This window comes from Chrysemys picta, chromosome 6 (genome assembly GCF_011386835.1).
Source record: "Chrysemys picta bellii isolate R12L10 chromosome 6, ASM1138683v2, whole genome shotgun sequence".
Taxonomy (NCBI): Eukaryota; Metazoa; Chordata; order Testudines; family Emydidae; genus Chrysemys; species Chrysemys picta.
In genome coordinates this window covers 16,698,050-16,721,579 of record NC_088796.1, presented here as the reverse complement: position 1 = coordinate 16,721,579, position 23,530 = coordinate 16,698,050, and the positions used below count along the sequence as shown (strand labels likewise).

At 41.4% G+C, this 23,530-nt stretch overlaps 1 protein-coding gene across 5 annotated transcripts in view; it reads right to left on the bottom strand.

Annotated features, from left to right (window-relative positions):
- Window positions 1-23,141, bottom strand: part of SMAD4 (SMAD family member 4) — a 31,705-nt gene extending 8,564 nt beyond the window's left edge. For 2 of the 5 annotated variants that reach the window (XR_010602095.1, XM_005296871.5), the window contains exons 1-7: window positions 23,002-23,141; window positions 5,916-6,284; window positions 4,771-4,945; window positions 4,297-4,326; window positions 2,388-2,600; window positions 956-1,075; window positions 695-808 (exon numbers count right to left, since the gene is read on the bottom strand). Coding sequence is in view for 3 of the 5 variants with exons in the window: in XM_005296871.5 (XP_005296928.1) it covers window positions 695-808; window positions 956-1,075; window positions 2,388-2,600; window positions 4,297-4,326; window positions 4,771-4,945; window positions 5,916-6,164 (901 nt within the window). In the remaining 2 variants the exon portion in view is untranslated. Of the gene's footprint in view, window positions 1-694; window positions 809-955; window positions 1,076-2,387; window positions 2,601-4,296; window positions 4,327-4,770; window positions 4,946-5,915; window positions 6,285-10,080; window positions 10,168-23,001 lie in introns of those variants that run through there. The other 3 variants (XR_010602096.1, XM_005296872.5, XM_042850672.2) reach the window with 2 other exon arrangements.
- Window positions 23,142-23,530: the final 389 nt, after the last annotated feature.

Below are 23,530 nucleotides of genomic sequence, written 5' to 3'. Positions count from 1 at the left end.
CTACTAGATTCAAAAATCAACAAAAATCAATCTATTTTGCCTTGAGACCAAGAGCTAACGAGGAATCTTTAAAAATATTCATTTTCAGGTTTGTTTTGTAGCAAGTGCAAATGTATGTGCCAAATATTCCCATGAATTGGGTTGTAGTGGGACCAGTCAGCAATTATTTTTAACTTTTACAATATTTTTAAATTTTAATGCACATAAATTACACTTTAAAAGAAATGCCTAAGTACTGTAAGTTGTTAAGAAAATGAGACTTTACTCTAAATATGTTTCTAAAGGATCTGAAACAGGAACTTGAACCAAAAAAGGCCAAATATTATTTCAAAATCTACTTTTGGACAAACACTCTTAAGGTCAAATGAAGTATTTACAGCCAAGTTATAAAGTTCTATAAACAGAGGCTGAAGAGGGAAATACAGACAGGTTTTTAACTGCAAAACTGGATGCTGCCATTATAACACAACTAAAATTTTAATCGGCTCGTCTGTTTTGAAGCAGCGCAAAGTACAGTGCACCAATTCTCATGGAGCTTTTGTATTTAATTGACAGAATACAATACACTGTAATTATAGTTTTATAATTAACAGAATTTACACTTTTGGGGGGAAAGGTCACAAGAGAGATTCTGCCATTATCCTACAATGACAGCATAAAAAGTATAGCTATTTGAAAATCCACAAATGCTTACAGTAATGTCCAGGATGGGGCATAGGTGGGTGATGCTGAAGATGTCCATTCTGGTGGTGAGGTATAGTAGGTGTGTAGGCTGCCGTTCGACTTCCAGTCCAAGTTGTTGTACTATCTAAAAGAAGAAAAAAAAGGACTGGGCTACTTCGCATTTAAGGGAGATTACCCATGTCATTTCTATTTTTTTTTTTATAATTTCTCCTGAATATTTATTAATGGATTTAAAAAAAACTAAAAAGAATGCATTGATCTGTATACTCACTGTGATGGTAAGTAGCTGGCTGAGCTGTAAACCCATTCTGCTGCGTTCCTGGCTGAGGCCCTGAAGCAATCTGTAAGAGTCCATCACTATGGCTACCTGTCAATATACTGGTTGGCTGACCTGGTAAAAGAACATACTTCCCATTCATAAATATTCCACAATTTTATTATAAGAGGGAAATTGCACAATCCTACTGAGGAAAACACATCCCAGTTATCAAGGCTATTATAATAAAGCTGCTATAATTTAAGGATATATTTCTTTCAGGAAAGAACCTTAGAAAGCTGCAAGTAAGATACTTTTAGCATTAGCTAATTTTGCTTCTATTCTGACAGAATACTTTGTTTAATATCTTATGACTGGGATTGCTCTGCACATTTTTATTTGCTGACACAAAAACATATCTTTGTTTTACTCATGTTTTGTTTTGGATATTTTCGATATAGGGAAAAGAGAGAAGCTAAAGGCTTCACTTGAAAGATACAGAAAAAGCAACATGCTTCATTCAGCCCCAGAAACACTTATTTTCAATAAGATTTCCATGGACTTACTAGAGGCATCAAAGACTGAAAGAAAATGGAGACTAAATTATCTTCACACCCTTAGAGCAATATGATACTATGGTGATGGGAGCAATACAAAACCCAAAATACAAATGGTTTCTCTAGGCAAGGAATGAGGGATGTTGCCGAGGTAGCATGAGGATCTTTGCATACTGCTACTCCCTGATCTGAGTACAGAGGATTTCATTTTCTAGGGCTATGAGATAACTGATTGAATTGAGCACTTCCACACGGCTAAATACACAAAAAATGTTTAAGAAAAAATTAGATATGGCATCCCAACGTGTTAATGAGGATTTTAAGAGAGTCTGCAATTTTTACAGGCTTATTTTTCAAGTGGTCCAATTATTTTTTTCAAAAAAGTTAGAAGAGGTGGTGTTCTCTCAGCTTTAGAAAGTTTAAGAACTACTGTTCTGTACACGGGTTGAGAATACTTCTTCATATATCCAGTTTTATTATCCCTCCTGCTGATTTAATGGGATACTGAAATTTTCCATTCCCACGCCAGTTGTTCAATACTGGGGTCAATAACTTAAACAACACAACAATGAACAGTGTTTGTAAGGGTTTCTCAAGAAGTGTGTATCAGTTTTTTATAGTTTAGAAAACTCAGTAAGCGTAATAGTTGGGAGGAGGGGGGCTTAATAGAAAAAACTGATTCAAATTCTTGGCTCCAAGTAAAATCTCATTTTAACATCTGAGATCAACAGGCCACCTGGGTTTGGAATACACTAGTACTTCACTTTGTGTTATTTACTTTGATAAAAGTAAAAGCAAGTTTCCTATGCAATGTCCACTTTAGAGAAGATCAAATGGTTGTGCCATTCAAGTATTCAGATTTTATATTCCAGATAATCTAAGTTCCTTACTTGTGGAAGCCACAGGAATGTTGGGAAAGTTAGTGGTGCTGGTAGTGCTAGACTCAGTAGGAGCTAACATAGCTGGGGTGCTGTAAGTCTCAGTAGAAGCCCTGTTACTTGGTGGATGCTGGATGGTCTGGACCGAATGGCCTTCAGCTGTAGATAATGACTGTCCCTCGAAGTCATGAACATATTCATCTTTCACCAACATACTTGATGGAGCTATGAAGAAAGAAAGGTTTAACTCCTTAAGCATGCATGTGTATTTTACTAATTTATAAGTAAATACATGGAACAGCTCCATTTCCAAACAATTACAACACTATTAAAGCTGCATTCTTGGACCTACACAGACCTTGTTACAACACTGTGGGACATGTTCTCTAGTTTACAAATAAATAAACAATTCATCCAGTAGCTGAGAAGTGTAAAGAGTAACTGCATAGCACACCAAAGAACGGTGAGCTCCATTTGCTGCCTCTGAAATAGCAATTTAGAATATGCATAATTTAGGAACTAACACCATGCTGGTTTCTGTTCATTAGAGTATGGCTGGAGGGGGTGAGAAAGTGGAAATGCACTATCTGTCAAGCACTTTAACTTACATTAATGCAATATTGAAGTTACAACTTTAAACACGCAATATCTCACAATAAACTTAATTCACCAACACTGCACATAAGAAAAAGCCTTGCTCTCGAGATACTTTTATGCAACTCCCATTGGAAGTGTGCATGTGCATGCAAGGCACTACAGATTTAACTTCATATTGAACAACTACTAGTCCAAAATATTCTCCGTGGCTAGTGTGGGTGAGTTACAATAATACAAACACTAACTTTTGCATTCTGTATTGAATGTTTTAATGCAATGTAAAAATTTTAGTTTAATTCCATGTTTGTTTTTGGTTTAGGAAATGTCAAAGGATATTAAAATATTTTCCTTTTGTTCTCTATCAGTTGCATATCCATAGTGAGATAGCAGCACAAAAATATACTTATGTAACCAATACACATCATGTATTTAGTAACTGTACTATAAAATTTGGTACAAACTTGATACTGTGCACATAAAGCAATTTTCAATTGCTTCTACTTCTGCAGTAGAAAGCAAACTGGCCTGGACTCTAGTCTATTGAAAGTTCAAATTTGTAAAGTTTAGCAATTTGATTTGATTTTTTTTCTTTTTAAAGTTTATACCCAAGACTTCCAGGCATTTGAACCAACAAAAAATCCCACCACATCTGTCCTTTCAGAGGGAAGAAAAACCCTAGTTTCCGTGCATCAGTTGCATACACAATACAGTTACAGAAGTAACGAAAACCCTGTCATGTTCCTTCTCTGTGTATACCTGGAAGTAAATGTTTAACTGTTTCCAAGTTTTCAATATACTTCCCCCCCCCCCCCAATTTTACCAATTTGATTATTCTCCAGCACACTTGCCACAAGTCTGAAGTTAGAGTTCAGATGTTTGAATTAGTTGTGCAGTCTTAGTTTTTAATACTATTTTACACAGGAAAAGTCTATTTTCCTCCTATCATTTAACTCAGGTGGTAAATATATTATACTGCCAGACTTATTCTGTTCAAACAAAAACCAAAAACTTTTTTGGCTTGTAACTTTCCATGCTTGCTCTGATCCCAAATCACAGTCTTTGGAAAGTTACAAATGAGTGAAACTAGAGCAACAATGAACGGTGAGTTGAAAGCTTAGGCTATAACTTTTTTGATGCACACACCAGATTGCTTCACATACCACTATTTTGAAAGGTCTCCTAACTAGAGAAATAAGTGCATTTCTATCCTTGCTTTCCCTCCCCCTCTCAGCACGTGAGAACATTTGTGAATATGCTATTTAAAATGCAATCTAGTTCTTTTTACTTAGAAATCTTTATCAATTATAAACAATTAACTACTTACCAGAACTCTGCAATGTCAGTCCTGAAAGATCTTTTAAAAAGAAAAAGGAATCTTTAAAAACCATGAAATGCATTTACAAGCTTATGAATTCATTTGAGGCATTGTAAACATATACACAAACTAACAGAAATTTGAGGTTAGTGAGTACACACACTATGCTGAGATATCACAGAAATATGCAATCTAAAATCACTCCCCTACAGTTTACATGAACTAAATACCACTTGATATTCAGTTCCGAAAAGCTGAAACAGCAACTGCAAATTTCATCCCTATGCGTCAAGTTTATTCCAAAGCTAAATTTCAGTAACTATTTCCACTAAATACAAGGTAAAAGTAATTCCAAATATACTTGGTCTTTAACTATGTCATTATGCACTCACATTTTTATTTAGGTCTACATTTTCTAGAACATAAGGAAAAAATATTTACACTTTACTTCCATGGTTCCTCTTTAATCGACAGGCTACTTACCAATGCCAGGTGACACTACTCGCTCATAATGGTAAGGATTCACACAGACACTGTCACATTTTAGGTCAAAAGCATACTGACAATATTTAACATGCTTGAGTTCATTTTTGTGAAGATCAGGCCATCTCCAAAGACGAGCATAGATCACGTGAGGGAACCCTTTACGACCAGCCACCTGAAAGTTAAAGACACAAAAGTCGACTGTGAAAGTTAAGAAAAAAAATTTTTTTTTCTTAAATGACTTCCACTCATTTCCCACTAACAGAATAAGGTTGGCTAGAACTGAGCAGGTACCATTCACTAAAAATTTCTCCTGCCATGTTTAGAAAAATACTTATCCTCCAAAACTCTGGATCCAATAAAAAGAATCCAAAAAGACATCCCAATGGATATTTAAACTAATGTGATTATTCCCAGGAGAAAATATAAGAATGTGACAGGCGATATTGGAAATAAAATGGCCAACACAACAAAAGTGGTGGGAATTCACAAGTTATATGAAATTGCAAATCATAGCCTCCCAGAAGTCTATAGATAAAAATTATGGGAGAAACTGTAGAATTTTATCTCTATATTAAAAAGTTAACACCTTAGCAGGATGTGAAACTGTGGGTACATCTTCACTTACCGGAGGATCCAGCGGCAGGCAATCGATGTTCTGGGATCGATTTATCGCGTCTGGTTAAGACGTGATAAATCGATCCCGGAAGTGCTCGCTGTCGACGCCGGTACTCCAGCTCGCCGAGAGGAGTACGCGGCATCGACGGGGGAGCCTTCCTGCCGCGTCTGGACCCGCGGTAAGTTCGGACTAAGGTACTTCGAATTCAGCTACGTTATTAACGTAGCTGAATTTGCGTACCTTAGTCCGAAGTGGGGGCTTAGTGGGGACCAGGCCTGTCTTTCTATGTAACTTGTGGCATGTACATTTGAAAAAACAGAGGTATTTGTAGAAAAATGGTAAATGTTATAGGGGCAAACCCAACAAACTATGTTTGCACATGGGTTTCCATCGCCTCCACGGTGGGGAAAATTATGCCATAGAGCAAATCTTCCTCTTTGGTGCACACCAAGCCTATTACACCCACTTTTGCTACCACTCAACTAGCATACGTAGAAAAAATATCTGGGTCTGTATTTGGACTAACCTGAAGCCTTCCATCCAATGTTCTCTGTATCGTAACACATTTACTAGGATGAGCTCCATTTGTAGTTATAGCTGTAATCAAAGAATCCAATTCATCTTTTTTCTCCTTTAGCTTTTTAACTAAGCTTTCAATTGCTCGTTTTGCAAAAGTTTCACTCTCTCCACCTTGCCGATGGCACATCAAGCTGTGAACAATGCTCAGACAAGCATCATTACTTGTTGGTGTGTTAGTAATAGACATATTGTCCATTTGGAACAGCTTTTTCTGGCAGATCAAATATGTCTGGAATCCTTTTTAAAGCTGTATTTTCAGGCTAGCGAACAAGAGATGATCAAAGAAAATGTCAGGCACATAGGGTCTTGGGCAAACCTAGAGAAGAAAAATACACCTATTGTAGAAGAGTTTTCATAAAGCATTAATACATCACAGCTTGGAGGTGACAAACATGTTATCAAAGCACTAGATAATTTAACAGTGTATCAAAACTAACTTTAACTGAACCAGTACCTTGGCACTATGGTTTCAAGTTTCTAAAGAAACTGCTATACAAAAAGTTTTATTAGAAACAAAAAAAAAATCTAATCAGTTTTGACAACAAAATGATCATATCTATATATTATTTTATGAGAAAAGGAGCTGAGTAGACAAATAATCCTGGGTGAGTGGGCTCGGATTTGAAAAAAGAGGGCCAGAAAGACTGATTTGTAGTACCTCATATCAGTAAGATTAAACAAAAGACAGACTGGGTGGGTATAAATGTTGGAAAAATTGTTCAGAAACAGGTGATTTTATGTGTATGTGGTAGACATGTCCATTATTAAAATGTACTGGATTGTGATCTGTAAGCAAATATTGCAAATTGTTGGAATTAAAATTTCCACTGTTAGTAGCCGCTAGGCTACTGGTAGCTTTTTAGTGGAAAAGAATAAATTGCCCCAAGTTAAAGAAATCGTTAAAAAAAAATTGAGATACTACTATTAGAAAGTTGATGTATCAAGTATGTACGCAATTTACAGACAAGGTTTCCTTCCTGTGAGTGCTACTATATTTTCTATAACCTATGTCTACAAGAGTCCTGCTTTGGACTAGATGATCTCCTGAGGTCCCTTCCAGTCAGCTTAACTTCTGTACCCGGAAAGATAATGGAGCAAATAATTAAGCAATCAATTTGCAAACACCTAGAAGATAATAATGTGATAAATAACAGTCAGCATGGATTTGTCAAGAACAAATTGTGTCAAACCAACTGGATAGCTTTCTTTGAAGGAGTAACAAGCCTTGTGGATGGGGGGAAGCGGTAGATGTGGTATATCTTGACTTTAGTAAGGCTTTTGATACTGTCTCGCATGACCTTCTCATAAACAAACTAGGGAAATACAACCTAGATGGAGCTACTATAAGGTGGGTGCACAACTGGTTGGAAAATCGGTCCCAGAGAGTAGTTATCAGTGGTTCACAGTCGTGCTGGAAGGGCATAACGAGTGGGGTCCCGCAGGGATCTGTTCTGGGTCTGTTTCTGTTCAATATCTTCATCAATAATTTAATGGCTTAGAGTGGCATAGAGTGTACACCTATAAAGTTTGTGGACGATACCAAGCTGGGAGGGGTTGCAAGTCCTTTGGAGGATAGGATTAAAATTCAAAATGATTTGGACAAACTGGAGAAATGGTTTGAAGTAAATAGGATGAAATTCAGTAAGGACAAATGCAAAGTACTCCACTTAGGAAGGAACAATCTGTTGCACACATACAAAATGGGAAATGACTGCCTAGGAAGGAGTACTGCGAAAAGGGATCTGGGGGTCATAGTGGATCACAAGTTAAATATCAAAGGGGTGGCCGTGTTAGTCTGGATCTGTAAAAGCAGCAAAGAGTCCTGTGGCACCTTATAGACTAACAGACATATATGAGCTTTCGTGGGTGAATACCCACTTCTTCGGATGCATGTAGTGGAAATTTCCAGAGGTAGGTATAAATATGCAAGCAAGAGTGAGTCAGGCTAGAGATAACAAGGTTAGTTCAATTAGCTAAATATGAGTCAACAGTGTAACGCTGTTGCAAAATAAGCAAACATCATTCTGGAATGCATTAGCAGGAGCATTGTAAGCAAGACACGAGAAGTAATTCTTCAGTTCTACTCCGCGCTGATTAGGCCTCAACTGGAGTATTGTGTCCAGTTCTGAGTGCCATATTTCAGGAAAGATGTGGACAAATTGGAGAGAGTCCAGAAAACAACAACAAAAAAGATTAAAGGACTAGAAAACATTACCTATGAGGGAAGATTGAAAAAATTGGGTTTGTTTAGTCTGAAGAAGAGAAGACTGAGAGGGGGCATGATAACAGGTTTTAAGTACATAAAAGGTTAAAAGGAGGAGGGAGAAAAACTGTTGTTCTTAACCTCTGAGGATAGTACAAGAAGCAATGGGCGTAAATTGCAGCAAGGGTGGTTTACGGTGGACATTAGGAAAAACTTCCTAACTGTCAGGGTAGTTAAGCACTGGAATAAATTGCCTAGGGAGGTTGTGGAATTTGGGGATTTTTAAGAGCAGGTTAGACAAACACCAGTCTGGGATGGTCTAGATCGGGGGTGAGCAAAGTTTTTGGCCCGAAGGCCACATCGGGGAATAGAAATTATATGGAGGGCCATGAATGCTCACAAATTGGGGCTGGGGTGCGGGCTCTGGGGTGGGGCTAGGGATGAGGAGTTTGAGATGCAGGAGGGTGCTCTGGGCTGGGACCTAGGGGGTTCTAAGGGCGGGAGGGGGATCAGGGCTAGGGTAGGGGTGCAGGAAGGGGTGCAGGGTCTGGGAACGAGAGATTTGGGGTGCAGGAGGGTGCTCCAGGCTGGGATTAAGGGGTTTGGAGAGCGGGGGGGGGGGTCAGGGCTAGGGCAGGGGATGGGACTTGGGGAGAGGCTCAGGGGGTGCAGGCACTGAGCGGCGCTTAGCTCAAGCGGCTCCCAGAAGCAGTGGCATGTCCCTTCTCCGGCTCCTATGCAGAGGTGTGGCCAGGCGGCTCTACACGCTGCCCCATCCGCAGACACTGCCCCTGTAGCTCCCATTGGGGCACGTAAGAGCCGAAGCAGGGCCATGCCGTGGGTTCCAGGAGCCATGTGGTGCGGCCCCTGACCCTGCGTCCTGGCTGGAGTGCTGGAGCGGGGCCGAGTGGCTTGGTGCGGCCCCCCAACCCTGCGCCCCAGCAGGAGCAGGGCCGAGCCACGTGGTCTGGCCCCTAACCCGGCGCCCCAGCCAGAGCAGGACTGAGCAGCTGGTGCGGCCCCTGACCCAGGGCCCCGGCCAGGCCCTTCTGGTTTCAAAGAAAAAGCTTACACAATTTAGGATACCACACTATGGTCTGAGTATTCAACCAAACAATATTATTTCGGAGTTGAATTTTCCCAGTCTTCCAAATGGTGTGATTCCCAGGAAGTCTAATTAGGATAGCTAAAATGCCACTGGTTTGCCACTTTACTATTCGGTGATGCAACTGCACAACTAGCAAGTGTGTTTATCCAAATCAAACAAACAGATATATCCTGGTACTCTATAGAAACTGCTACAGAAACATCCATGTCCCAAAAATGGTTAAACAAGCATATACTTAATTTTGATTGAGGATCCATGGAAAATAGCTACCTGATATTTAAAAAAAAAGTAGTAATGCCAGCTTCAAAGATAAACACCCCCCATTTCTCTCCTGCCACTACAAAAAAAATGACTTGCAATTTATAAAACCTCGGCACTTACAGAATCATAGAATATCAGGGTTGGAAGGGACCTCAGGAGGTCATCTAGTCCAACCCCTTGCTCAAAGCAGGACCAATCCCCAGACAGATTTTTGCCCCAGATCCCTAAATGGCCCCCTCAAGGATTGAACTCACAACCCTGGGTTTAGCAGGTCACTGAGCTATCCCTCCCCTTACAGGATGATTACTTCACATATGCAGGGTATCTTAAAATACCCTATTCATTTTCTTTTAGTTGTATAAATTAAAAACAGGGGATTTGATTATATATTTAGAAAGTAACAGCTTCCAAGTATAAATCCCAGCATGCATTTGAACATGAAATTTCTAGATCACACTTATATGCAGCACCATGTTTTATTATTCTTGTTATACAAAATACATAGGACTTAACATATGCATTGGGTGAAGGGTCTCTCACCTCATCTCAGGCGTGAAATTATTGCTGGGGGAGGCAGAGTTGAATATGCTCTGCAAAGAACCTCCACTCTTTTCCCCATCCCTGAAGTCACAGAGACAGAAGTAGTGGCAGCAACAGGAGGAAAAAAAAAAAAAACAGCAGGAGACCACCAGTTCAGTGGAGTTGTCAAGCTCTACCTCATGAGGCTTACAGGAACGCAAATAAACTGAAAATATATCCGCCCCGGTTCTATAACCATAAAACCTCCAGTACCAATGCGGGGAAGGGAAGGGTGAGCAAGGTATAGAGCACAGGAGGAAAGTGGGGACAACAGATGACCCAGAAATGGACATATATACATGGACCGATTTTAGAGTGGGATTCTGTATTTCAATGTCTTTCAATATACCAGTCCAGCTAACTATCACCACAAATTAATCTGGTGGCCGAATAAAATTCAGAAACAAGCCCAAACCTCACAATTTTCAATCCCATCCTCTAAAAAATTCCCTCTTCAGAAAAATGGAGTTAAATCCTTCATTTGGATAATATGGGCCAAGGGGGGGGAGGAGATGCTTTTAACACAGTATTGCACATAACTACAAAATTCTAAGAATATGTCTACACGTAAAACACTATGGTGGCACAGCTGCAGCCACACCACTATAGCACTTGACTGTAGATTCCCTCTTGTCACTGTAGGGAGTTTCTCCCATAGCTGTAGTTAAATCCATCTCCCCTAGAGATAGTAGCTAAACTGATGCAAGAATTCTTCTGTCAACCTAGTACTGTCTACATCGGGGCTTAAATCAGCATAGCCTCAGCTTTCAGGGGAATTGATTTTTCACCCCTGAGAAACATAGCTATGCCGATGTTAAGTTTTCAGTGTAGATCAGCCCTAAATAGAAGCTATGTAAAGTTAGCAACCCTACGAGAAACTAAATATGCTTAAGTTATGGAATTCAAAACTCAACTTTAACTGGTCTGCTTTTGTAAAAAGAAAGATGTGTAATAACTAGTGTTTTATACAGTGATCTACAAACGTACTGTATCAAGTAAGGAAAAAATATTTTTGGGAAACAATTATATTTGGGAAACAGGAACAAATTAAAATAGCCAAATACTTAAAATACAGATTGAAAAAACAGCTAACCAAGATGCTACTGTCCCACTGAACAATTTATTACTAGCCAATTCTTCAAAAACCCTCCTTAAAAGTCAAACTGAACCGAAAATTCCACCGTCACACTTCTCTCCACCTGAATGAACGGAACACTAATTCCTACTCAGGACTACACCGAGGTAGTGAAGGGTGATATATCCTTTTAAACTAGGCAAAGAAATTCAAAGTAGGAAGAAGCTGTTTAAAATTAACAATGGTAGGCGGGTGCCACATGCCTCCTCATTTTCATACCAGAACAATAAAGATATACCGGTAATTTGCAAGCATTTAGGTCCATCTACAATGGAAATTATATTGTCTATACTTAAAATGCTAGTAATGATCTGTATGTAATTGACATTACTCAGTGTCTACACTGCAGTGCTATTTCACTTCCATTATCCTCACGTCCACACAAAGCTGTGGAATACAGAGGTGCAAGCAAAACGTCCCTTGGGAACCAATTCCCAGAACAACTGCTATGCTATATCCTGATAATAGCAGGAATTTCTATAACACAGACATGGGCAAACTACGGCCCGCGGGCCACATCCAGCCTGCGGGTCCGTCTTGCCCGGTCCCTGAGCTACCAGCCGGGGATCCTAATCCCCGTACCCTCCCCCGCTGTCCCCCCACCCCCGCAGCCACGCTGCCGCACAGGCCGCACTCTGGCCCATTGTTCCCACCGGGCAGCATGAGGAGCGCAGCTGGCTCTGGCCAGGTGTCGCGGCTGCGAGCTCCTGCTGCTGGTAAGGGGACGGGGAACGGGGGCATTAGGTAAGGGAGCAGGGAGTTCTGGGGGGCAGTCAGGGAGGAGGGGGCAGTTGGATGGGGCGGAGGTTCTGGGGGGGGCAGTCAGGGGATGGGGAACAGGAGGGTGGATAAGGAGGTAGGATCCTGGGGGGCAGTTAGGGGCGGTGGGGGTCCCGGGATGGGGCGGTCAGGGGACCAGAAGCAGAGGGCAGTTGGATAGGGGATGGGAGTCCCGGGGGGGGGGGGGGGGCTGTCAGGGGGCGGGGGGGTGGCTAGGGGGCGGGGCAGTCAGTGGATAGGGAGCAGGGGGGTTGGATAGGGGGCGGGGGTCCCAGGAGGGGAGCAGTCAGGAGGCGGGAAGTGGGATGGGGCGGATACCAGGCTGTTTGGGGGGGGGCACAGCCTTCCCTACCCGGCCCTCCATACAGTTGCGCAACCCCGATGTGGCCCTTGGGCCAAAAAGTTAGCCCACCCCTGCTATAACATCACCCCAAAATGGAGGCCAAGCCAAGTGCTCAGAGGTAGGATTTTCTGTGTGAACTACTGAAAAACTAATTGCCAGTCAAGTTGTGAGGCACTGAAAAGCAGTCCAATTTATGCAGATGGGGTGCTTCTGGTCAACTTGACCCCAGGACAGTGAAATACAAAAAGCAACCCAGAGAAGACCCAAAGGAGTGAACAGCGATGGGAAAATTAGTATTCCAGCTAGTTTGACAGTATTCCTTATCTACGGTAGGAAGGTAATACTACAGGCTAGCCTGGGCGAAGAACAAGTGTTTAGACTCGCTCAAAGCAGGAACAACAGAAATGATATGAGGCCTTTCGAATACGGGCAGCAAATTTGTGTGCAGCTTGCTGAGCATTAAGAGATAGTTATTTAATATACCAAATTCTCCAGTTTAAATGAGGCCTTAGAACTATCAAGAAGTTTCAACAAAGGAAGTCCCTTGACATATCCTGTGGTCAAAAGGGGATGGGAGGGGAGAGAATGTATTTGTGCCTCTGTCTTTTTTTATTCTGAAGAGGGCGTGAAAGATTTGGTTTAGTTTTTAAACAAACTTTTTCTGCTTTCATGTTAGCAACATTAAGATATGATTTCCATGCTTTTACTGAAGGACTCCTTGGACAAGTAGAGAACTGAAATGAGAGCTTACACCCTCAGCTCAAGTACAGGAGGGTTGAAATTAACAAACAAAAACAACCCCACATATATGAAAAAGCCAAATAAATAATGTTTTAAATGACAACAAAAAAATCCCTCCCTCCAAACCCCAACCTCTTTTTCATTGTCACAAACCTACTAATTTGCCAGTGCTTGAAAAGTAGAAACCTGTAATTTCTAAAAATCTTTCAGGTTCTTCTTCATATATCAAAAAGGAAGCAAAAATAGGCACTTTTTCCGTTGACAGATGACCTTTAACATTTTTTACAAAATACCATCCAAACACATTTTGTCAGACTTGCTTTTAAAAAGCTGAACACTATGCTAGTCAGCTATTAAAAATCAGCCACATTACATAACAGTTGAGGCGGGACAAGCTACTGTTTGGCCCAAAGGGACAGAAGGAAGAAGGTGCTCTCAGTGAAGGAAAACTAGATTATATTATTAAGGAAGGAAATGAGAAGCTAAGGAAGGATGCCAATAGAAGTAGATACATGTTATCAGCAGTCCAACAAATGTCTTTGGGCAAGATGGCAGACTCAGGGCCAATGTTCATACGTCACCCAACTGATTTACACTAGTGGTTAAGCCAATCACAACAGTGTAGAGGTCAATTTAATCAAGAAACAAACCCAAAATATTAAATATGACAATTTAAAATACCACTAGATAATTGCCCTAAGGTGTGAGCAAACAGCCACAAGGTTCCCCCACTTCATTACTATTTATTATAACTGATGGCATCCACAGTATGCTAGGTATTTTCTAAACAAATGAAGACATGGTGCCTGCACAAAGAGTTTACATGTTTTAAAGACAAAGACTGACAATCAGAGAAAGGTTTGGGTAAAAGGGAAAGAATATTGAAGTAAAGCAAACAAGATGTAACAGATAATGCCTGGGTAAGAAAAATTTTAATTGAAATATATATTATTTCAAAGTTACCACAATCTTCTCATAATCAGACTATTAGTTTCTGTAGGCATCACAGCCAAAGTGAGTCTTCAGGAGAGATCACAGTTCTGCATGGCTACCTCCCCTTCTGATCAGGTCAGGAAGGACAATCTATCTTGGCAGATGGGGTGGAGTGAAAAGTCCAAAGATGCTTGTGGGAGCAGCAGACAAACATAACATCAAGACTGGCACTGTGTGGGCTGTTAGCAAATATAGACATGAACAGAGTCAAGAGTGGATAAGAAGGGGGAGGTGGACTTATGAAAACATACGCAAGAAGCTTAAGTTCAATGTAGTTGTGGTGGTGCACAATGCACTTTCATATGAACCAAAAGAAAAAAAAAGGTTTCATATATGTTCAATACTGTATGACAAACTCAGGGCTCTAACTTTTGTTTTTGTCCAGTTGAGGGGCTTAAATGGTGAAAAGAGAAGAGGAGTTACTTGTTTTTCCCCACCAGTTAGTTCAAATGGAAGACAATGCTTCACATTAGCTCATGCATTTAACATTAGAACCCTTCCAAGGAAGAAATACTAGGTAAGCACTAGATTTTTAAATGGCAAGTATACAACATTAAGGTGATGCAAATGTTGAAGGTTTAACACTAAAAATGTAATAAGACTATTATCAGTTCTTTTACCAGTATACAATTTAAATATAAAATATGAAGATAGTGCTCATCTCTCAAGATTGCCAAAGTATCTCTAGCAGATATTTTTAAAACAGCTAAAAATAAAACAAAAACAACATCAGAAGGGGCAGAGTGAAGGCAGGAAGAGAGCCATATGCTGATCTAGATCCACACACAGAAATCCCATTGATTTCAATGAATAGTAACAATATATGGGCTAAAGTTTGAAACAGTTAGAACCCAAATTAAATTCTTGTATTTTCAATGTAATGGCCAACAGCCAGGAAGATGCATGTTTAGTTGTCTCAGATGAGGTAATTCATCCCCTGTAAATGCTGACAAATTCAATACCTGTCTCATAACATCGCTAACATTGAAACAGATTTCTGAGAAAGCTGCAGTGAGACTAGACAGACTTTTTTTGTTGTTGTTCTCAGGTATTTATTTCATCCTAAAGTACTCAAAGTATACATTTCTAACTAAACATAATTTAATGGCATTTTTAAAGTTTTAGATAGGCACCTTTGAAAATCCCACTAGGCACCTAAGTGCCCAGTTGTACATTTACACATCTAAATACCTTTAAAAATCTGCCCCAAAGTGCTTCTCTTATATCTGAAAGCAAGATTTCCATCCACTGAGGTCTCAGATAAAGGACTACTCTCCACATTACAAATCAACTGAAAGAGTTTGGCAATAAATGGCAGTCTAATCTCTTGAACTAAATGGGCAACACAACAAATTAGCTTTCCCTCCTGCTCTGTTATAGATGAAAAAAACTGTTATACCAGAAAAAATGATTAAATAACAATCTTCTCAATATTAATATAGATTCAAAGATAATGTACAATCTGACATTGGACTCCAACAGCTGCAGTCTCCCCCCCCCCCCCCCCCCCCGCCCGCCCCAAGCTAGGTGCTGAAGAAATTATCTATACCTTGAATATCGTACAAAGCTCTTAAGGCACAGCTGACACAGGTGTATTTAGCTCAGTAAATGAATGAGTTAGTGTTCTCAATTCAACCATAGTGCACAAGTGATCTATTTTATGACATACATTTGAGCCCCTCCCCTGCAAAAAAAACCCTCCAACCAACCAATCAAAATGAAAAGGATCAAAAATACAATGCTTGCAATGTAGCCAAACTGTCATAACTATGAAAACCTTAACTTTTTATTTCCTGATGTCTGAGCCTTTAAATTAGGAACCTTAAATTGAGGTTTGCCTCTGAAAAATTACTTTGTAAAAAGGCAATTCTGGGGTTCTATTCTGATGTGTTTCAATCATATCCTAATCAAGTACTTTAATACCTGACTGGGGGTCTCAACGTTAATCTGTGTTCTTTCCTTGTATATAACCATCAATTATAAAGGACCTTTAGACCAAATTACAACCGACAATTTCACAGACTGAGAAAAATCCTATTGTGCAGCAGCCTGGGACAAGTAGAAATACTATAAGCATCAGGTTTCAGAGTAGCAGCCGTGTTAGTCTGTATCCGCAAAAAGAACAGGAGTACTTGTGGCACCTTAGAGACTAACAAAATTTATTTGAGCATAAGCTCTTCAGATGCATAGAATGGAACATATATTGAGGAGATATATACTGATTATCTTGATTATCCCTTCAAAAGTTTTTTCTCTTACTTAATTGGCCTCTGAGTTGGTAAAACAACTCCTACCTTTTCATTGTGTGTGTGTGTGTGTGCGCGTGTGTGCGTGTGATCTCCTCAATATATGTTCCATTCTATGCATCCGAAGAAGTGGGTTGTAGCCCACGAAAGCTTATGCTCAAATAAATTTGTTAGTCTCTAAGGTGCCACAAGTACGCCTGTTCTTATAAGCATCAGGTTTTCTGCCTGGCAGACAAGGAAAGGGAGGTACGCTGAGTGACAGGCACAGCAACACTAAGGTGCCAGCAAAAAGGGTTGTTGAAGGGGCTGAGTGTGACTAGAGCAAAAAGTACTGGTCTATAAGTAATAAGAGGAGGAGGGGCTGAGCAGAGTGACTGAACTAAGCTACCAGATGTTAAGAGAGTGGGCCTAGTTGATGTCAGCCACAAAAGCAATGCCTTGGAAGAAGTGTACTAATAAGCATGGCTGAGGCGGAGTCCTGGTTTGAACGTGCCATCTGTCAGTGCTCTGAACAGAGAGATCTGTTGTGACTGGGTTTGAGATTTTCAGCTACAGGTAGATAGTTCAATCATAGGCAATTTATCCTTTGACAAAAAGTCCAGCAGAGGTTTATTTTTCAAGCCAACCTATAGCAGGCTGTGTATCTAGTTTTAGAACTTTGCAAACTGGGACATTTTAGCAGCAGCTGCAACTGAAAGATGGTTTGATTTGACTTAATAGGGAGAATAAAGATTGCAAGCTATTGGCCACAAGAGTTAGAAAGTTTGAAGACAATTATTTTGTCAGAAAGACAAGCAACATTTTAACTTATCAACCAAGCTAAAATACATAATTTAATAACCACCTACTGATATAAAACAATCTGATTTTAGAGGAGAAGATGGTCTATTACTTTGATACTATCTTTGCAGATGGTGTTAAGGCCAAGTTTCAACTGGATACGCCTTGTGTTATTGTGCACTGAATCATCCAGAGCTTCCTATTCTGGATTTTAAAATAGGTTATCCTCAGATTTAGAAGATTTCAAAATGAATTCAAACATTTCCAAATTTTACTATAAAAAAATGACAACTTCGGGCTCTTGCTGATGCCTTTCAGGCAACTTTGAGGTATATGGAGATATTCACCATGTATAGTACACTGTGTTTCTGCTCGGGCTACAGCACTGAAGGCAATGATAAAAAAAAATCCTAATTTGACCATCAGCCACTTGATCTGTTTCTGTAATACTTTCTAAGACAAGCACATTAGTGGACACAATATACTTCGTGACAGATTTCACCACTGTGACTGAAGACTAACATTTTAAGGAGACAATCTCTTATTGTTCGAGGGTTTACATAAACTATAGATTTTTTAATTTAACATTTATATTACAGGAGCACCCAGAGGCCACAACAGGGTTGGACTCCACTGTAACGTACACCATCAAACACATACATAAACTTACAATCTAATATCTAGAGTGCACTATGATGAAACTTTCAATGATGAAAAACAATTCCAGAATTGATGCCCAAAAATGTATCCTTAGGGAAGGCAAATTTGAATGAGTAAATATTTCTGGTCCTTTAGAAGCAAAATTGGAGGGCAAAATAAAATTATTTTCAGCTTCCAACAAACATATTATTTATTTGTAGCAGCTGGTTATCAAACTGTCCATTTTAACTGGTTATTACATTAGTTTCATGGTCTTCTACTACTGCAGTGTTAGAATGAGAGTTTCCACAATAAACTTAATAAAGTGAAGCCCACAAACAAACAAAGCACCCTTTATGTCTTGATGCAGATATGCCCGAATGCCCCAAGTGTAGATGCTTTCCCAGCCACATCAAATTCTCTCTACTTGCCTGAATGAGGAACAACAACAAAAAACAGATTTGTAGATACTAGCACAATCAGCACACAATAGCAACAGCAAGCAGTACTACTATAGCACTACACTGGTACGGATATAGATGACAAGCAGTAGATGGATGTTATCCATACTATTCTTTAGGTATTAGAATTTTTCTTCAATTTGAATTAAGTTAAACAACATCAATGCTGGCAGCAGAAATGGCATATCCATTTATACTAAAGCAAGGACAACACAAAAGAAAATAAAAAAATATTTGGCACAATTGTACAAAACAGAATAAGAGGAATTCAAGAAATGCTTTGAGACAAATTTCAGTAGCAATAATATTTCATCTTAATTTAATTAAGAGAAGACAACAATTCAAAAATGTAGATAGCCTCTTTTCCTTGTGGAACAACCAAATCTGAAGTCTTAACTGCCTTTAAAGAGTTTATCTGTTTGTTTTTCTCAGCCTCCACCTGTGCGCACCTATTGCTTTCAATGACATTTTACAAGTGTAACAGATTGGTCCTGTAACTAGAACACAGTAAACCTTTCTACTGATGATACACAAGGATCTAGCTTAGCTGTGCTGACTCTGCAGGATTAGCAGAAATAGTAGACAAAAAACCCTACCCTCACTCTGTCACCTAAGACAACAGCTATGAATCAAATACATACAGTAACTCCCCACTTAACGTCCTCTCGCTTAATGTTGTTTCGATGTTACGTCCCTGCTCCATTACAGAACATGCTCGTTTAAAGTTGTGCAATGCTCCCCTATAATGTCGTTTGGCCACCTGCTTTGTCCACAGCTGGCAGCTCCTCCCCCGCCCCCCGCCTGTGGCAATCAGCTGGTTTTGCGGCGTTAGGAAGGCAGGGGAGGGAGGGGGGAGGCTGCGCGCAGCGTCCTTGCTCCTCCCCCCAGCCTCCTGAACGCCGCAAGACAGCTGATTGCCACGGATAGGAGGGGGCAGGGGGAAGGCACTGATCCACAGGGTCCGCCAGCAGGCGCTGGGGGGGCGGGGAGGCGTAGGGGAGCTGTATGAAATTGCTTGTTTAAAATGTATATAATGCTTTTTGTGTGGGCAAAAAAAAAAATTCCCTAGAACCTAACTCCCCTATTTACATGAATTCTTATGGGGAAATTGGATTCGCTTAACATCGTTTTGCTAAAAGTCGCATTTTTCAGGAACACAACTACAACATTAAGTGAGGAGTTACTGTATATGGAAAAGATGGTGAATAGGTACCATGTTTACACAGTCTTTTTCAGAACAGAATCACATTTTAAAGTTATATTAATCTAGGTTTTTGTATTTCAATTTCCCTTCCCGTACAGCCAGCCATTATTCTTAAGGACTTGTAAAGGCCAAATAAACTCCAATTTGTAGTACATACAACAGCCTGACTTTGTCAGGGAAGGAAGATGATCACTAGGGCCCTACCAAATTCCCAGCCATGAAAAAGGCGTCACGGGCCATGAAATCTGGTCTTGTGTGTACTTTTACCCTATATTATACAGATTTCATGGGGAGACCAGTGTTTCTCAAATGGGGCTCCCTACGCAAAAGAAGGTTGGGGGGGAGGTCACAAGGTTATTGTAGGGGCGCTGCCTTCAGAGCTGGGCACCTGGCCAGCAGCCGCCCCTCTCCAGCCACCCAGTTCTGAAGGCAGCGCCCCACCAGCAGCAGCACAGAAGGGTGACAATACCATACCACGCCACCCTTACTTCTGTGCTGATGCCTTCAGAATTGGGTCAGGTCCCTTCTAGTTACAATATCTTAAATCATTAAATTTATTATTTTTAAATTCATATGACAATGAAATTGACCAAAATGGACCAAGAATTTGGTAGGGCCCTAATGACCACACACAACAGTGGGGTGCTGCATATTCCTCTTGGCTGTCATTCAAATTGGATCCGTTTCAAAGACCTACACCTAATCTTTGAGACCATCAATGAGCTAGGACCTGACTGTCTTAAGTTCCAAGTGTAGACAAAGCCTATGTCAGTATAAGTACGTTGCTCAGGGGCATAGACGTTCCACACCCGTGAGCAATGTAGTTATACGAATCTAACTCCCCAGTTTAGACAGTGCTGCAATGGGAGGGCTTCCCCCATTGACATAGCTATCACCTCTTGGGGAGGCAGAGTACCTACATTGTCAGGAGAACCTCTCCTGTTGGTGTAAAATAGCATCTTCACTAAGAGCAATAGTGGCACAGCTACACTAAGTGTAGACAAGCCCTTAGAAACACACAGATGGAGAGGCTGACTCTCAGACATCTGTGTTCACACGGGATGCTACCACTGACAGAGTCAAATAAAAGTTTCCCCAAGCCTATAGCTCATTGGGGTGACTGGTTAAGGCTTGTTAGTTTCATAGCCAATGGTACACAAGGGAGTGATGGTGCCAGCATCACATTTAACTGCCTTTGATAGCCCTAATACAAAGGCTCAGGAACCCATGTTGCAACTGGGTGAACTGGAAGTTGCCTTTCAGTGTGAGATCAATCAAGACTTGAACCCATGACCTTCAGGATTGTAGCTGAGCATGTTACCCTCTCTACCACCATACCTCTATCTCACTATCTCTGTCTCACTGACAGAGGCCAGAGTGAGCATTTCAGGAGCTGAGGAAAGGATATTCTCAGGAGAGGGCCTTAAGTTGTAGAATTCCTTAACACAGAACAAAGGAAGCCCCCAAAGCAGACTGTTTTCAGAGCACAATACAAACCCATCTTTTTGCAAAAGGCTTCCTTCAATAAAGATTGAACAATAACCTGGCCAAAATCTCATAAGTAAAAGAAATAATGGTGACTGAACCAAGTAACAAAAGGAAGAGTAGACTCTTATGAACAAATTTAGTGTAATTTTATATTTTTATTTAATGCCTTGATACCATAGTAATGGGTACTTAGCTAATGTGCCTTCTGTACTGAAAACTGCACAGGGATAGCATTTTGTGTTTGCTCAAGCCTTTTTTTTTTTTTTTTTTTTTTTTTTTTTAAATCTTCACCTCTGTGGTGAGACCAAGCATGGAAAATTCCAGCCCCAAAAGAATTTTTCAGAATACATGCAGTACTTTTGAAATTCTTTGCACTCAGGTCCTTTGCTCTGCACCACAGTATACAGATATTTCTCAACATCTACACATCTATTGTGTTATTTCTTGTAGAAAGTAAGTTGAATTAAACCCATCTACTTATAAACCTAATTTTAGATGTTGATCAGTTTCAGGGACATTTGTACTGATTTCTTTACAGCTTTGCTCTGTGCATGAATACTGTTTTTAATAAAAAATAATATTAAATGCATATACATGCCTGTAAGACAAGGAAATGAAAAATCAAAATAGGTTAATGACTGTGAAGTGGAAGAAAGCCTTGTTCCAACCATCATCTAGCCAAAACAAGATGATAGCCAGACGGAGGGTAAGAAGGATAAGATGTCTCCCTTTTCATTACATTAATTTTGTAGTTTAGTAGAACTATTTTGTCTGGCAATTACATACAATTTTTATCTAGAAATGCTTCACATAGTAAAATAATAAATTTAGAGTACATATAAAAGGTTAATTTACAGGCAAGATCTGAAAACAACTTTTACCTAGTTTACAGGGACCCCCCCACACACAAAAAGAATTGATTGGGATTTGATGTTAAAAAACACAAATATCCTAGTATGCTTTAATATTTTCAAAGCATAAAGGCCACTGGGCACCTTAAAACAAACTAAAAACATGATTTACAATTAAAAAACAAGATGTGTTCAAACTCAGAGCAGAAACCAAATATGATAAAACCCCAAACAAACAACAAAAACCACACAGCACGTTTTAGTTTTAGAAGTAACAGAGGGTCCTGTGGCACCTTTGAGACTAACAGAAGTACTGGGAGCATAAGCTTTCGTGGGTAAGAACCTCACTTCTTCAGATGCAAGTAATGGAAATCTCCAGAGGCAGGTATATATCAGTGTGGAGATAACGAGGTTAGTTCAATCAGGGAGGGTGAGGTGCTCTGCTAGCAGTTGAGGTGTGAACACCAAGGGAGGAGAAACTGTTTCTGTAAGTTTTAGAAGTGTAACTAGAGCTGTGGGCCACAGTATCAAAGAACAGAGTGGCAGGAAAGGCACTTCAATAATGAGGATGGTGGAAGAGCTTAACTGGGGAGAGACTGATCAACAGGAGACTCGAGAAGAGAAACCTTCTATACCACAGGGAGAAAAAAAAAAACGTAAGGGAGCTGGGGGTGGAGCAGAGTGCAGCACAAGGTGGGCAACCTCCTACAATGGGGGGAGCCAAATAAGTGGGGCAAGAAAATGGGAAGAACGTGTAAACTGGAGGGGATGGAGGAGGAAAAGGGAGCAAGCAGGGAGGAAGGATGCTCTCCTAACGCCCCAATCCTGCAGTGGGGTCAGCACCAGGACCTCCGGGTGGGTGCAAGGGTCCCCTGGCCGCAGTCCTGGGAAGTCTGTACACGAGCGGCCCGTTACGGCTGGGAGGAGCCCCAGCGGCGCTCCCCTCGCGCCAAAGAGGGGAACTGGGGAGGGACACGCCGCAGGCGGGAGAACTAGAAGAGACCGGGGGGGGGGCGGGAGAGCTCCCCTCCCCCCGCTCGGGACACGCACCCACCCAAGGCCAAGCAGCCCCAGGGCGCAGAAGCCTCCGCGCGCGGAGAGCGGAAGCTCCGGGGGGGGGGGTGTGACCCGAGGGGGACCCGCGCTATCTCGGAGTGGGGGCGGGGCGCACTTTCGGGGGCAGGCGGTGTGTGATTGGATACAACCGGGGGCGGGCGTTACCTGGGCTCTCCAGGCTCGGCTGGGCCGCGGCGGGCCCGAGCCCCCCTGTTCCCCCCCGCCCCGGTGCGGCGGCTCCTGGTGCGCCTCCTCCTTAACAAGGGGCCAGGCCCTCGGGCTGCGCGGCCTGTCCCCTCAGGGCGGCCCCGGCTGGGTGGGGGAGGAGGCGCTCACGGGCCTCCGGAGCGGGGGAGGGAAGGATCCAGCCGCCCCGTTACCACCGCCGCCTCCGCCGTGTTGTTGTTGCAGCTGCTGCCGCTCCGCCGCCGACACGTCCAGCTGCCTCCGCGCATGCGCAACATCCGGGAAACCCCGCCAGAGCAGGGAGTCCCCCTCCTGCTTCCACCATCACCACGGGGAAACTGTATTTTTTGCGCATGCGCCTAGAGGCAACCACGGTCTCTAAGGTCGCAAAGCGCTAGATAACGTTTCCATGGAGGCGGGCGGGTGCTTTTTTGTAGGGGTGAATTTTAATGTTGTGGTTTCTGTCCCCGCCGTAAGGGGAAAAAAGTGAATTTCCTTTCCACTCTCC